The 13336-nt window shown below is 32.2% G+C and overlaps 2 protein-coding genes across 3 annotated transcripts in view; both read right to left on the reverse strand.

Annotated features, from left to right (window-relative positions):
* Window positions 1-100: 100 nt before the first annotated feature.
* On the reverse strand, window positions 101-3037 carry LOC123714142. Its single transcript, XM_045668306.1, has 2 exons — window positions 828-3037; window positions 101-570 (listed from the first exon to the last, which is right to left on the reverse strand). Exons 1-2 carry the CDS (start codon window positions 2898-2900, stop codon window positions 340-342), a joined length of 2304 nt encoding a protein of 767 aa, XP_045524262.1. The 5' UTR covers window positions 2901-3037; the 3' UTR covers window positions 101-339.
* A 3762-nt stretch (window positions 3038-6799) lies between these two features.
* The window catches only part of LOC123714182 (transcription factor AP-2-epsilon), a 56353-nt gene continuing 49816 nt past the window's right edge, over window positions 6800-13336 (reverse strand). For both annotated transcript variants that reach the window (XM_045668363.1, XM_045668362.1), the window contains exons 7-10: window positions 10795-10913; window positions 9871-10013; window positions 8980-9147; window positions 6800-8413 (exon numbers count right to left, since the gene is read on the reverse strand). In XM_045668363.1, the coding sequence (XP_045524319.1) occupies window positions 8306-8413; window positions 8980-9147; window positions 9871-10013; window positions 10795-10913 (538 nt within the window). In that variant the 3' untranslated portion in view covers window positions 6800-8305. The remainder of the gene's footprint in view (window positions 8414-8979; window positions 9148-9870; window positions 10014-10794; window positions 10914-13336) is intronic.

Genomic DNA, 13336 nt, shown 5'->3' on the forward strand with positions numbered 1-13336 from the left:
TTTGTTATCTTTTATTTAAATCAAAATCGTAATAAAACGCAATAATAAAAAAACGCTTTACATTTGCGTTTTCTCACTTTCAGTAAGTAAAATAATTATTGTGGTGTTTAAATGTTTGATGTTAACTATATTAGAAAAAGTAGGTTAATTCTTTGGCACTAGAAAAAGGGTTGCAATATTTTGTGTGTTTATTTATGTTATGTTTTATTTGGTCAAAAAAGTTATAAATTTGATTTAGAATTGAAAATTGTACCAATTCTGATTTCTTTAAAGAAACAGTTATTTAATGTTTTAAGGAAATTCCCTTGTACTTTGCTGTTATTCATCATAGTCCACGTGCTATGCTGGGTCTGAGTTTGATTTCAGAGGAATTCTGTTTCGGTTCAGAATATGTAAAAAATTTGGATTCAAATTAAAAACTGTGATTATATATGGGTCTAAAAAAAATAAATAAAATGCATAATAAATCGGTAAATTCGCAATTATATTTCTTTGGAATGTATTGTGTTCTTCTAGGAAATCATCTCTAGTTCCACTCTCAACAAATTTCTTTATTTCTCTCTGAAGTGTCTGAAATTAAATACGATTTGATCAATGTTAAATATGTAATGGTAACTCAACTACTGCTAAAAGTCAAAAGGCTGTCTTGGCAAATTGATTGTTAAATTTAAAATTTACTTGATTAAAATCATGCCCGGCCAATATGTGACATTACAAAAGTCTAAAGAAAATGTAGATATTATTTTAGGTTTAAGTTACCTTTGTTTGATTAGAAACAATATTATTTAAAGTACTATGCTGAAATAACCTGGCCCTAAAACACCTACCTCCAGAGTAGTATAAAGGGACCAATTTGCAAATAAATCACTGTCTAAACCAGAATAATCATTGTATATTAAAGTAGAAAAAAAATTGCGCATATCTAGAGCTATTTTAGGATTGGCACTGGAAACTTTTAATATTGGATTTAAAAAACCATCATTTATTATTTCTACTTCTGTTTTCTCATTGCCAACTAATAATTGGAGGGTAGTTTGAGATTTAATAAATAATTCAGATGTTTGTTCCTTTAAATACTGCCTTTTCCTGCTATGAAAATTCTTATAAAGGTCACTTTCAAGGATTTCTTTATAATTACTTGGTAGTTTTACATAAAAGACCCAATCATTGGTTTTTATATTTTCCGACTTTGTTATTTCGAAAAAAGTATTAAATTTTTTAATTGCAGTATCTAAAACAGAGTCACCAACATCCTTGAAATTCTGTTTCAGATAAATGATATTTGATTTTTGACTAGATACTATAAAATTATCACATGTAAGTTCCATGGTTTTTTCATGTAAACTTATCCACAAACTTTCATTCTCATCCAAAACTCCTGGTACCTTTGCAATAAGTTGAACATGAGAAAATAATCTTTTCATTAAATCCAAATTCTTTCTATCTAATGTTACAACTATATTCATTTTTTTTAATTCATCTTCATGTTTAATAGTGTACGTTTTTAAAATTTTCTTATTTGTTGATAATGTTATATGTATTCTGAAATCACCTAACAATCCGGAGAGTATTTTCTTAAAATCTTGCTCAGGGTCCAAACAAGATATACTGATTAAAATCAAAAACATGTCTTTTTCAAAAATATCTTTTGGATTATCTGTAAATGCAATCTTGTCCATATATAGTAAATCTTCAAAGTTATCAAAAACAGTTGAGCTGTAGCTCAACACTGTATCCATCACTTCATGCTTATTTGATAATGCTATAGCTTTTATATAATTCCTTTCTGTTTCTATTTTGTTGATTAATATTTCTAGTTTATTAATTTCCTCTAGTAGTTTATTGTAATACTGAGTCTTATTTAACAACCGATCAACTGAACAGTATTTTTCAATTAAATTTGGTTTTAAATAACATGATTCATCTTCAACACTCAAAATGTATATAAAATTGTGGTATGTTGTGCAAATAATTTGTTCTCTACATTTAATAATATCTTTAACTTGTTTGACAAGGAACTGTTTTAATTTTATATCATTAAATGGGCTTTCAGCCTTCCATAAAGTTAAACCATCTGTATAAATTATGCTTTCATCAAATTCCAAGAATTTACATATACTTGTGTTTAAATGTACAATATCACAGTTTCTTTCCCTATTTAGTGTAAGGCGAATGACGGTTCCAGTTGTGAGGCCTATTATAATTTCCGGGCAGTTTCTTTTTAATATTTTTAAGTCTGATATAGTTGTAGCACACCTATAGATTTGTACCAATTTTATATCTTCAGCTGTTGAACTAAATAGGCAACCAAAGACCGTCTTGTCAACAGAGATAATAATTAAATAATGATTGCTCCATGAACTTCTACAATTGAATACTTCCTTCAGTACATCAAATTCTGTTGATGTTAACTTATATGGATATAAGTGGGGTTTTATTTCTTTTGAATATTCTTTTATCAAAATCTGCTTTGATATCTGTAAGTCTGCATCAACTTTATAGGCACATATAAAATATGAATTATCTTTACATTTTAAACTTATCACATCATTATTTATAGTTTTTAATGTTAATATATTTTGATCTTTAATCTGAAAGTTTTGTTTAGATCTTTTAGCTGCAGAGCTTTTGAATTTTAAAGAGACTTGGTAAATATTGTAGTTGTAATCTAATGCCAAAAGATAATTGCTTACTAAACATATTTCTTTTACTGGAAAATCTGGAGTTATGTGCTTAGCTGAATCTTCAAAGTCCAACCTCTCGTGAATAAATATTTGATGCTTATTCCACAAACATATCACAGAATTAGCTGCATTATAAACGATATTAAGGTTACCGGCTAATGTTTGCGGGTACTGAAAACACTTTCTGGCTAACTCCTCATCGGTAATATTAATCATTTTAAAGTTTTATGCCATGTGAGCGTCATAAGACAATTAGTTTTAGATAACGTAAATCAGTAATTATTCTGAATTTTTCATGTTTTCCCCTCTTAATTTTGAATTAATTCTAAAAACGATCAAAATTCAAATAACTATCAAAGTTTTAGCTGTCAGTTACAAAACTGCAAAACATGTGGTAAAGTCAAGTGGCAAATGACAGCTGAAAGTACTGTAAATTATTGTTGAATTGATTGTTTTCAATCTATATTTATATGACAAACACAAATATCGCGTATAAGAGCGAGGCCCCATTAGTGCGTTGCGTCGCGTCGTCTTAACGGAACAGCGCATTGTATGCCACACCTGCGTTGCGACGACGCACGGTGTCGCAGCGCAAGAGCGTCGCAGCAACACTGGGTCTTTCTTGAACCAAAGATATGAGAAAATCAATATCAATCTCCTGTTCCCTCATGATGTTTAAAAATTTCGTTACGCTCGTCTAGCTTCCTCCTCTGGTAAATCACTGTCCGTCGTCGCAGCGGCGCTTCGACAACGCAGCGCATTACCCTCCCTCCCGCTTCGTCTCTTGTCCGTCAATCCGTTGAAACACCGCGCGCGATGACGCATGAATGCAAAAAATATATGAAAAATGACGCAGCGACGACGCAACGCAGAGCAAATAATGGGGCCTCGCTCTTAGAGATAGTAAACGACGCAGTGTCTTTATTAATTATATCATTACTTGACATGATTGTGCACTAGAGTATAGACGAAGATAGATTACGGTTAGCGTTTCCTAAAGGCCCATTTAGATGGAGACAGTTTCACGTCTCGAAGGCACGATTATCGAGAGAATATAAAAAAGTTTCTTCGTCTAAACATTCACACCTCTCGCCCTTCCACATTAGCGACGCTTGCCTCGCAATTTACTGTGTCAGTCTTTTGAGGTTTTGGGCCAGTTGCTACCATGAGTGCAGTGCATGAGGCTGTTTTAATTATATCTGATCTTCTAAGACAAGAATTAATTAAACGGAAACGTAAGAAAAAATGTTGTGTTAATTTTCATTTTCCGTGTTCCACAAACACTCATAACTTCCACAAAGTTTAATAAACATAATATTATCGGTAGCGCCAAATTTAAAGGATTTTTGTGTCATTTTTGGGATCAATACCCTAGTAATCACTAAACTCGAATGAAACATCTCGAAGTCAAAACGGTTCAAACCGATTTGTAAGACACTCGTATGAACATAAAAAAAATGTCATACGTGATCGTATTTATACTAGTCGAGATTCTAGTAAATAAGAACCTGAACTGAAATATCTATGTGTAAAGACGCAGGAAATTATCGCCTAGCGATAAATCACTGCCGATTCTCATATCAAAATGTTTACATATAGGCAAGAACTAAAGTCTCACCTATGGTTATGTCATGTCAAGTCTCGTATGACACTTTTTTATGTTTATGCGAGTATCGTACAAATCGGTTTGAACCGTTTTGAGTGCGAGATGTTTCATTCGAGTAGTAATCACTAAACTAGGGTATTGATCTCAAAAATTGTGGGAGTTTGAATATGTCAATAAATAATATGTTAATAGGTTATGAAAAAAGTTTTAGTTTAGAATAGTGCAATTATTTCGACTCATTTTTAAGGAAATCCTCAGAATTTCGTACAACGATATCAAATTTGGTAACCTAAGTAGGTACTTAAGGAACAAAAAGTGCTTAGTACTTACTAATTTATCGAAATAAAATTTCAAGTTTCCTTTGAAAGCTGTTAATTAAAAAAAAATTGCATTATTCTGTTACGAAACTCCTCCGCTATTATTAAAATATTCACAATACTGTTCACGGACTGAAATTGCCTGTCTGGTAAGGTTACTGTTATTTTGCGAAGCTAACATTTCAAAGGCCCCATTTGTATGGTTTTCTCTCCATGTACCTAGTCGTTTACCAGATTCTGTTTTTTCGTCTAAAAACCCAGGAGGATTGTATGAATTTGGCGATGTAATTTCTCTCAAATTTCTAAATTTATACTTTGAAAGTTGGCTGGATTTCTTCTTGAGCAAATATTATATTTTTCTTATTAAGCTTGCAATATACTTCAAATCCAAATCATCCTCATTTTGTCTAGACCTTTTATCGATTACATCTAATTTATCCTACTTTTTGGTCTTAGTTTGGGTTGGCATTGGTCGATTATATCGACTACGGAGTCTAAAATTTTAATAGTTTGTGTGTCGTTAATATGAAATTTATTATTTATTAATATTAATATTGTATTGTATTATGTTATTGATTTGCAGCTATAATTTAATTACATGATGATCTTTTTCTCTAATCTATCTCATAAAAGCAAGACGGATGATGAATTATATTAAATAAATACCTACATAGAAAATAGTTTGTAAGTGTTAATAATTTTGAAGTAACAGTTTTTAAATCATTCAATGCTATGTAAATAGCTTGTAGAACTCCAACCAAAAGTAACTGATTGTACAGTTAGGTACTCTAAATATTTCTGATAATGCTTGAAAGGAATCCCCTGTATCCAGAAACTTTAATATTATTTCTAATTTTGTCCAAGCAGCTATAGCTTGACGCATATTTGTATCTTTTCTTTGTATAGACGGTCCAATTTCTTGTAGTAAATATGAAAATTGGGCTTTCGTAACCCGAAACATTTTTGAATGTCTCTTCATCTTCCAATTGTAATTCAAGGCACAATGTGTCTAGATGCTCCGAAATGGTTTCTCCTAGCTACCCATTTTTTAACCCATCATCTTTTATCCGTTTCGATTTCATTAATTCTTGTCTTGGAAGGGCACATATAAAGGTAAGGTAAGGTGGACTCAATTTTCGAACTTAGACGTGTAAGTTGGTCCGTTGTGCGTAAAAGCCCTGGCTAATTTAGTCAGCCTAACTCCTTCTAGAAGCACAGAAGTCTCCCGGGCACTTCACAGGCTTCGCGGAGCGACCTCACTGTTCCGAAGATTTTTGTGCGTTGATTAGCCACAGCCTCGCATTCCAGGACTACGTGGGTGACTGATTCCTCTGCGCAGAAACAGCCTCTGCACAAGGGACTGTCTGTCGCGCCTAGGTCGAAAAGATGTTTATTAAGGAGGCAATGGCCCGTGATTGTCCCTATCATTGTTTTGAGATTGGTTCTGTTCAGGTTTAGAAGTCGCTTAGTAAGTTACGGGTTCACAGCCGGCAGAGCCATTTTGGACTGTTTGCAATCTACACTTCGCGACCATCGTTGATTCTGGAGTTCAGCGGATCTCTGGCGAATCCAGGTTTGAACTAGCGAGAAGGGCAAGGGGAGGAGATATAATTAAAAAACCCTCACGCACTGCACTCATGATACCAACTGGCACAAAACCTCTTAATACGATTTTTGCTTTTGAAATTCTGTTTACACGGACACAATAAACTTTCCATTGCGAGGCAATTCTCGCCAAAGTTTCTACTTTGAACGAGAGGTGGGGATGTTTAGACGACGATTTTATATTCTTTCGATAATCGTACATTCGAGACGAGAAACTCTCTCTCCAATGGGGCTTAAGTAATATTTCTTTTTACGAATCCTATTTTAATGATGTACCGGTGAAATTAGAAAACGTAATAGCCACTAGGTAACGTAACAATGTCCATACATAGTCGACTATACTATATAGGACGTAAGAGCTTTGTAACCTTCCTTTTTGACCCTAAAAACGAACTTAATACTTTTAGTAAAATTATTATCTAAAAAAGCTTACGCTACGTTAAAAGTTTTTGAATAAAAAAAACCAATTTCATACATTTTCTTTTAATTAAATCTTTTTTTTTGTAACATACATATTTACATATAACTGTTTCAAAATAACTTAAAATTAAAATCGAATACAAAATAAACATTAATTAAAATTAATTTTAAATTCTTGGCACGTCACATTTTACTTGAAACAAATAATAAACGTGCTTGTTTAATAATATGTAGTAGAGGACTACCTTCAAGACAAGACAAGACCACTAATTTGTTTACCTCACAAAATATTTTTGTATACAAAATGGGTATAAATGTGAAAGCTCCTTTAAGATGACATCACAATTTAATAATCCCTCAATATTGCTTTGGAATTTCTCTGTAAAATTCTGATAAGTTTTTTAAACGTAGTTATTCTACAATTTATTCCTCTACGTACGTATAAACAATGCACGGATTAAGAGCGATTTAAGGAGTTAGGAATATTAACTTAAAATTAATAACGAATGACACATAGTAAAATATAAATTATAGGTTGAGCAATTAGCCAGCCGTGAATCGTTGTCAGGCTAACTTATGACCACTTATATAGTCAATATATAAAAATATTGAAACTTTATACTATAAAACACATAGATGGCAATAAATAGATACACAATATCAAATACTATTATATTGAAAATCTCAACACAGTCTCAAATAATAAATAGTTGTTTATTACAAAAAAATATGTTACTAAAGAGTGAATGATGATGTTGGAGTGACTATTTGACATTGTCGTCTGTTTAAAAACGCTATTGCTAAAAATACCTCTTGTAGGTTTTCTTACAAATTAAATTCACAAAATAATTAATTTTCAAATTATTCCTTTTAATCATACGTAAAACACTCAGAACAGGTTAATTTAACTTTAAAACTAATTGGCACACGTTCACAATGAATCTAGCAAAAAACTATATCTAATTTAAAACTAAGGAGGTTCCAATGTTAAAATTAAGCGGATGATGACCGATTTTTCATTATTAGCATTTGAGGTGAAAAATATTCACAAATTAGAAATTTCATGCCCTGAAAATATCTAACAATGAATATCCCTTAATAAGAAAAAACCTTTCTAAAACAGTTAGTTAACCTTACGTTATTATGTACATTTACTTTGATATGTGTACTTATTGCGATGGCTCTCTGTTGTACTGTAAAATACTATTTCTTTGAAGTGAATACAAAACGGGGTTGCTATTAGACAAATTACTGGTAACGGTAGTGATCTGCCAAAATTTTGATGACACGGTCAGCTGACAAGCCTATATTGTGTAGCATTCATCACATTATAATAGTATAGCGTTACACCGTAACGAAAGAAGTAATTTGTCTCGGCACTTATAATAAAATGCGTAATTACGTCTACTTTCTCAATCTATATTTACATAATTCTCACAATCTTGAGTATTTATATAATTGCACTTTATTTTTTGCGGTATAATTAAAAAAAAGTACATTTTATATATTTTTAGTATTCAGAAGTGGCTTTCAACGGAAAACTAAAAAAATATATGGCAACACCAATTTAGATCAAGGCATTTTAATGTTATTTAAATCATAAAAATATCGACATTGGCACTTTCTATAATGTTGTAATTTCACAAATATTTTCTTGTAATGACGTCACACTGCTACTTCTTAATGTCGGGGTCCATCTTAGTTTTGTCTAACGATGACGAAACCATACCGCTTTGTGGATATAATTTATCTAAATGCTTCAATGACTCGTTTAAGAAATTCTGAAATGAATAAAATGAATCATTAAATAGGCGCCATAATTTACTTGTAAAGGGTTAAAACATTTGCTTTAAATTGTGTTAAAATATTGGAGAATCAGAATTTGTGCTTATTCTGAAACACTTTAATAGTGTTTAATTAATGTCTATAGTAAAGAGGACAATTTTATATATTTGGATGTTAGTAATGTAAGTATAGTATAAACTTAAATATTATGAAAATTCTTTCATAATTCCTGAGCTACACATATACTATTTCCAAAATTGTAAAAAGGTTATGTTTTGTCTACCTGAATTGACACAAGCAATTTTTTTTTACCAAAGACAATTAAGGAAAGTGAGTTCAGCGAATATTGCGAATATTGAATCTGGAATTTTCCTTAGAATAAATAATTAGAAGGATTTCTGCTTAACTGTGGCGCAATCACAGCCACAATTTTTGGTAGCAATTTTAATTATCTGTAGCAATACTGTCACATATAATTTTAATAAAGTTCCCTCTAACGTCTATTAGTGAAACTCTAACGGATACTATTTTAAGAAAGCGTCATCTATCGCAAAATACACACCTGTATGGCAGTGAGAGCTGCAACAATGGCCGGTCCTCCAAACCCATGCGAGATGAGAGAGAAATGCGTTAGATGTCGCTGTATCGCTGGTTCAAGGAGATGCGGCGGCCGAGTATTGCAGAGTGGAGACCTATCTTGGTTTAGAAGATCCATTACTTCTTTGACAACCTGAAACGTAAAGTAAAGAAATCAATAAGTGAGCGATGTATTATGGTTATTATTATTAATAAATAATTAAATTATTAAAATAAGTATGAATGCAAATCGATCTGTTGAATGCAACTTAAGTATAACAAAATTTTCTGAGTTGCGGAATCATGTCATTAGATTTATGTACCCGTAAATAAGTTATTTATTAGATGCAAGTATTCCAGAATGTATAAATTAAAACGCAATGAAAGGGATAGCTGACAAGGATTGGAAAATTGTGTCGAGGATGGGAGACAAGTGGAAGACTTTGGAGGAGGCCTTCACTTCGTCGGAGGTCTGGTGCTAATATTAATCATAGACTTAATTTAATCTAACGCAATACCCGAATAAAAGATTTTTTTCTCATTTTTTCTAGAATGTCACTGAAACTAAATTGCTTTCGAGAACTGTCAAATCGTTTTTTATATTTGAACTTTGACATATGTCACGGAGCTCTAACCGAGATTTTGACTTGAGATACCTTTTGGAATACAGACATAAGGCTTCTAGTACATTAATCAAACTTAAATCTAAATTTACACAAACCATTTTTTATGTCTGAAGTTTGATATATTTGACAGCGCTCTAGACAAGGTTGTGAACACACTAGTGTATCCAGTGACTCCTTACTTCCGTTGGACAAATTTTAACAAAATTGTATCATAGATAGATCCCGTATATAAATGTAATATAATGTCTCACCTGCTTCGTAGCCTGCAACAGGTCACGCCTTCGTCTAGCGTCATGTTCTGCGTATTGTCTTGCGAGGTATTCCGCTAACGCCCGCGCAGGGAACTCTGTTTCACATACATAGCCGAAGTCACGGGCCAAATGCACCGCTTCAGCTGTAAAAATAATTAATTTATTCTTCAGCCAGTCTTAGCTAAAATTAATGAAGTTGATGTGTTGACGTTTGAGTTTATTAACTTCAATATAACAAATGAATTGGCCATTTAAATTAGACGTGGAAGTCGTTTTTAGTTATTTTTTACTAAAGATATATAAAGAACGAAAATCTGCCCCAAATAATGTGTTTTCGCTAGAAGCAATGCTTAATGAATGAATCATTATTTATCAAACAAAAGTTCCTTCACTCAAAACACTATATCTCACTCACTCATCAACTAACAGTATGACAGTTGTCAAATTTATACACGTGTCTTTTGAAGGTTAGGGCTAACTAGAAATCATATTTATTTAATATTGGTAGCGCCATCTATGAGTCAGCCTACGCACTTTTCTGCCCACCTAATATGTAATAAAAAATATGTATGTTTCAGGGTTTAAAGCGTGAAACACCGTTCATGAATAAAATATATATGCAAATTCTAGTATTATCTTGAATTGTCAAAACTGCAAGTTTCCGACCGCTAAGCTTAACTCCTCGTAACAAATTGCACCTGCATTAACCATCCAGCTGCCCACTGAAGTATTTCCAAACCAATTCGAAATAGGGTCCGTCAAAAAATGCACTCGCGGCCGGAACTGCACTCGCGAGCCCTCTAGCTTTTAGAGTGGTATCGCCTAACATCTGGCGAGCCTCATGGCCTAGTGGGCCTTTGGGCTAGTTGAGGACCGTCCTTAGGTCGGAGCGGCAAACATCCTTTCTCAAAAAAGAAAAATTACCTTCTACTAAAGAAGTGAGCAGGGTCACGTTCGCGGCTTTCCGCCTCCCCGCTGGTAGGTTAAGGCCTATTTTTTCTAATTTCTCTCGTAATAAACGTCCGCCATTTTTGCTTTTTGCTCTGAAAGAAAATTAAAAATGACAACAATTAAACAATTTGAAGGATACAAGGCATGTTTCAAAACGATATTTTTTTATTAATAGATATATTATAACAAAACTAATAAATGAAAACTATTACAAATAAGTATTGCAATAACATCGAGGTAATGTTAGTATCAGTGGTATATTGCACACCAAAAACTTTAACTTACGTTACGTTTTTTTAAAACTTTACAGGGCAATTGAATTTTTTATTTGGACTATACATATATGATACATTTGAAACAACATACATATATAAATATTAAAATTGTGCCATTATGTGGACACTATAAGCGAAATCAAATAGTCAAGGTAACAAAAACCACAATCAAAATTAATATCAAATAAAAAACCGTAAAAAATTAATTAATTGCAAAACACGCATAAAAAAATTGAGATTAATTAAATTAAAAAGTTATAACATGTGCTCTGTGTCATAATTCTATCTTTTATATTTACAATCTTTTTTTTCTTTTTTTATATTATGGCAATAGTTTTAACTTTATGCCAGTTTCAAGTAAAAGGGATTTACAATCTTTGACCCTATTCAAAGAGTCTCTACTAAATCGTCTATACTCCATTAACACATCACAAACTCTGCAAGTCGCGGGTACAATTCTAGTTTTGTTTTTGTAACCGGAAACTTGAATGACGCGACTTCGCTACTGCCCACTTGGTTGAGGCAAGACAAAGATCGATGACTAAATTGATTGACGCGTAGAAAGTGGTCAAATGATGCCCTATAAAAAAATCACTCACGCGTAATTGAAAATTATTATTCATAGGTGTGAAAACCTGGTATCGAAATTCCGAAAGCTAAGCAACATAGTATGCGAGGTATGAAGTTATTTGATTATTTTACCGTACGAGTTAACTGCGGACTGGAAGCGTTTTTAAATATATAAAAAAAAATATTGTCTATGGAGTGCTTGTGATAACTGTCATATTCAACAAAAATTACAAAACTTTCTTCTGTCCTTGTTTTAATATACTAAGTTAACATCGAAGTACCTAAACATACATAATATTTGCCCTAGTTTTAGTTATAAAACGAAATTAAAACAATAATTAGCAAGAGGCTTTACCTATATCTTTGTTATAGTAATAAGTTTCAGTTTTTTTATTAATCTTTATACATATAATAGTAACAGATCCGACAAACGATGCTCTGCATGGAAATCTTTTTCGGCAAACGAAAAATAATTCGGACGGCTCAGACTGGGCATCGAGCCCAGATCGATTGGTTACGCAAGCTCTAGCAGTTAAGCTATAGCTAGCGCATACAAAAAAATAATAACTATACTATCTTAACATTTATTTTATTTTTAGGTATATTAGATATATTACAAAAGGTAAATTTGTAGCGTTCGTTAGTCAGAGGTCACACAGCCAAAGTCAGAAGATCTTTGCCTCATAATTGTCGGTTCGGAAATTATTTTTAATTAATCTTTAAAAAAAATTAAATACAACTTTCATTAACGAAAATGTTTTTTAACAATAAGTTGTAAAATGTGTGATCAGCACCTTACCTTACTAGATTTACACAGTTTATGATAAGTTTTATCTAATAGACAAAAAAAATTGCTTAGATTTATCGTGTGTAATGTGACTTAAAACTAACAATTTTTTTCATAACAGTACCTGTTTATTAAAATCAAAGAGCCGTGCTTTATTCTGATTGATAATCAAAATCGATACTTTCATATCAATACATCGGATGCTTATTATAAACAGATTATCCCGTCAATCTGTTAAAGCGAATTTCTTTTGATTCTAAATTCTAATAAATAACCTCTTTATCGACAAGTAACACTAGTTATCGACGTTTTTTTACGATTTTCTTAACAGATAATGAAGAATTCAAGTTCCTTATTAAGATAAAAAATACCATAAAAAGAGGACTTGAAACAAAATCATGCCAAACGAAATTGTATAACATGGTCATGTGACAAAGTTAGAGCTAATGACTCTTACAAATTCATTTGGCGGTAGTAGACGCGGCTAGTCGGCTAGCGGATAGTCACGGCTCTCACAAATTGACTTTGTCTAAAGCCCCTGAACAAACATCAAATGTCAATTGTCATCTATCACGAAACGAAAGCGCAATTTTAATTTTTCATATCCATCATTGTGTTACAATTTAAAATACACGCATTAATTAGAGTCCATCAAAATTTAATTTAACCAAAGAGAAACCCACAGGTAGCAAAAGAACCGTTGTTCTTAATTTGTTTTTGTTTACAAAAAGTTCATGACGAGATCGAATTCATTACAACCTCCTTTCAGGAATAATTGGCTGTTTCGTACTCTTTGGTGATTTAAATTAGATCCCGGGTCTTATTATGTTAACAAAAATTATATCGATATAGTAGTGTTTATATGATATAATTATCGTACTTC

Source organism: Pieris brassicae, chromosome 9, assembly GCF_905147105.1.
Source record: "Pieris brassicae chromosome 9, ilPieBrab1.1, whole genome shotgun sequence".
Lineage (NCBI taxonomy): Eukaryota > Metazoa > Arthropoda > Insecta > Lepidoptera > Pieridae > Pieris > Pieris brassicae.

What these genes read in the sequence shown, in the direction of transcription:
- LOC123714142 (XM_045668306.1), bottom strand. Translation starts at nt 2,900, where the DNA reads ATGATTAATATTACCGATGAGGAGTTAGCCAGAAAGTGTTTTCAGTAC. An exon ending in CCCTTTATACTACTCTGGAG is followed by an intron (nt 571 to 827) that starts GTAGGTGTTTTA and finishes ATTTAATTTCAG; the next exon opens with ACACTTCAGAGAGAAATAAA.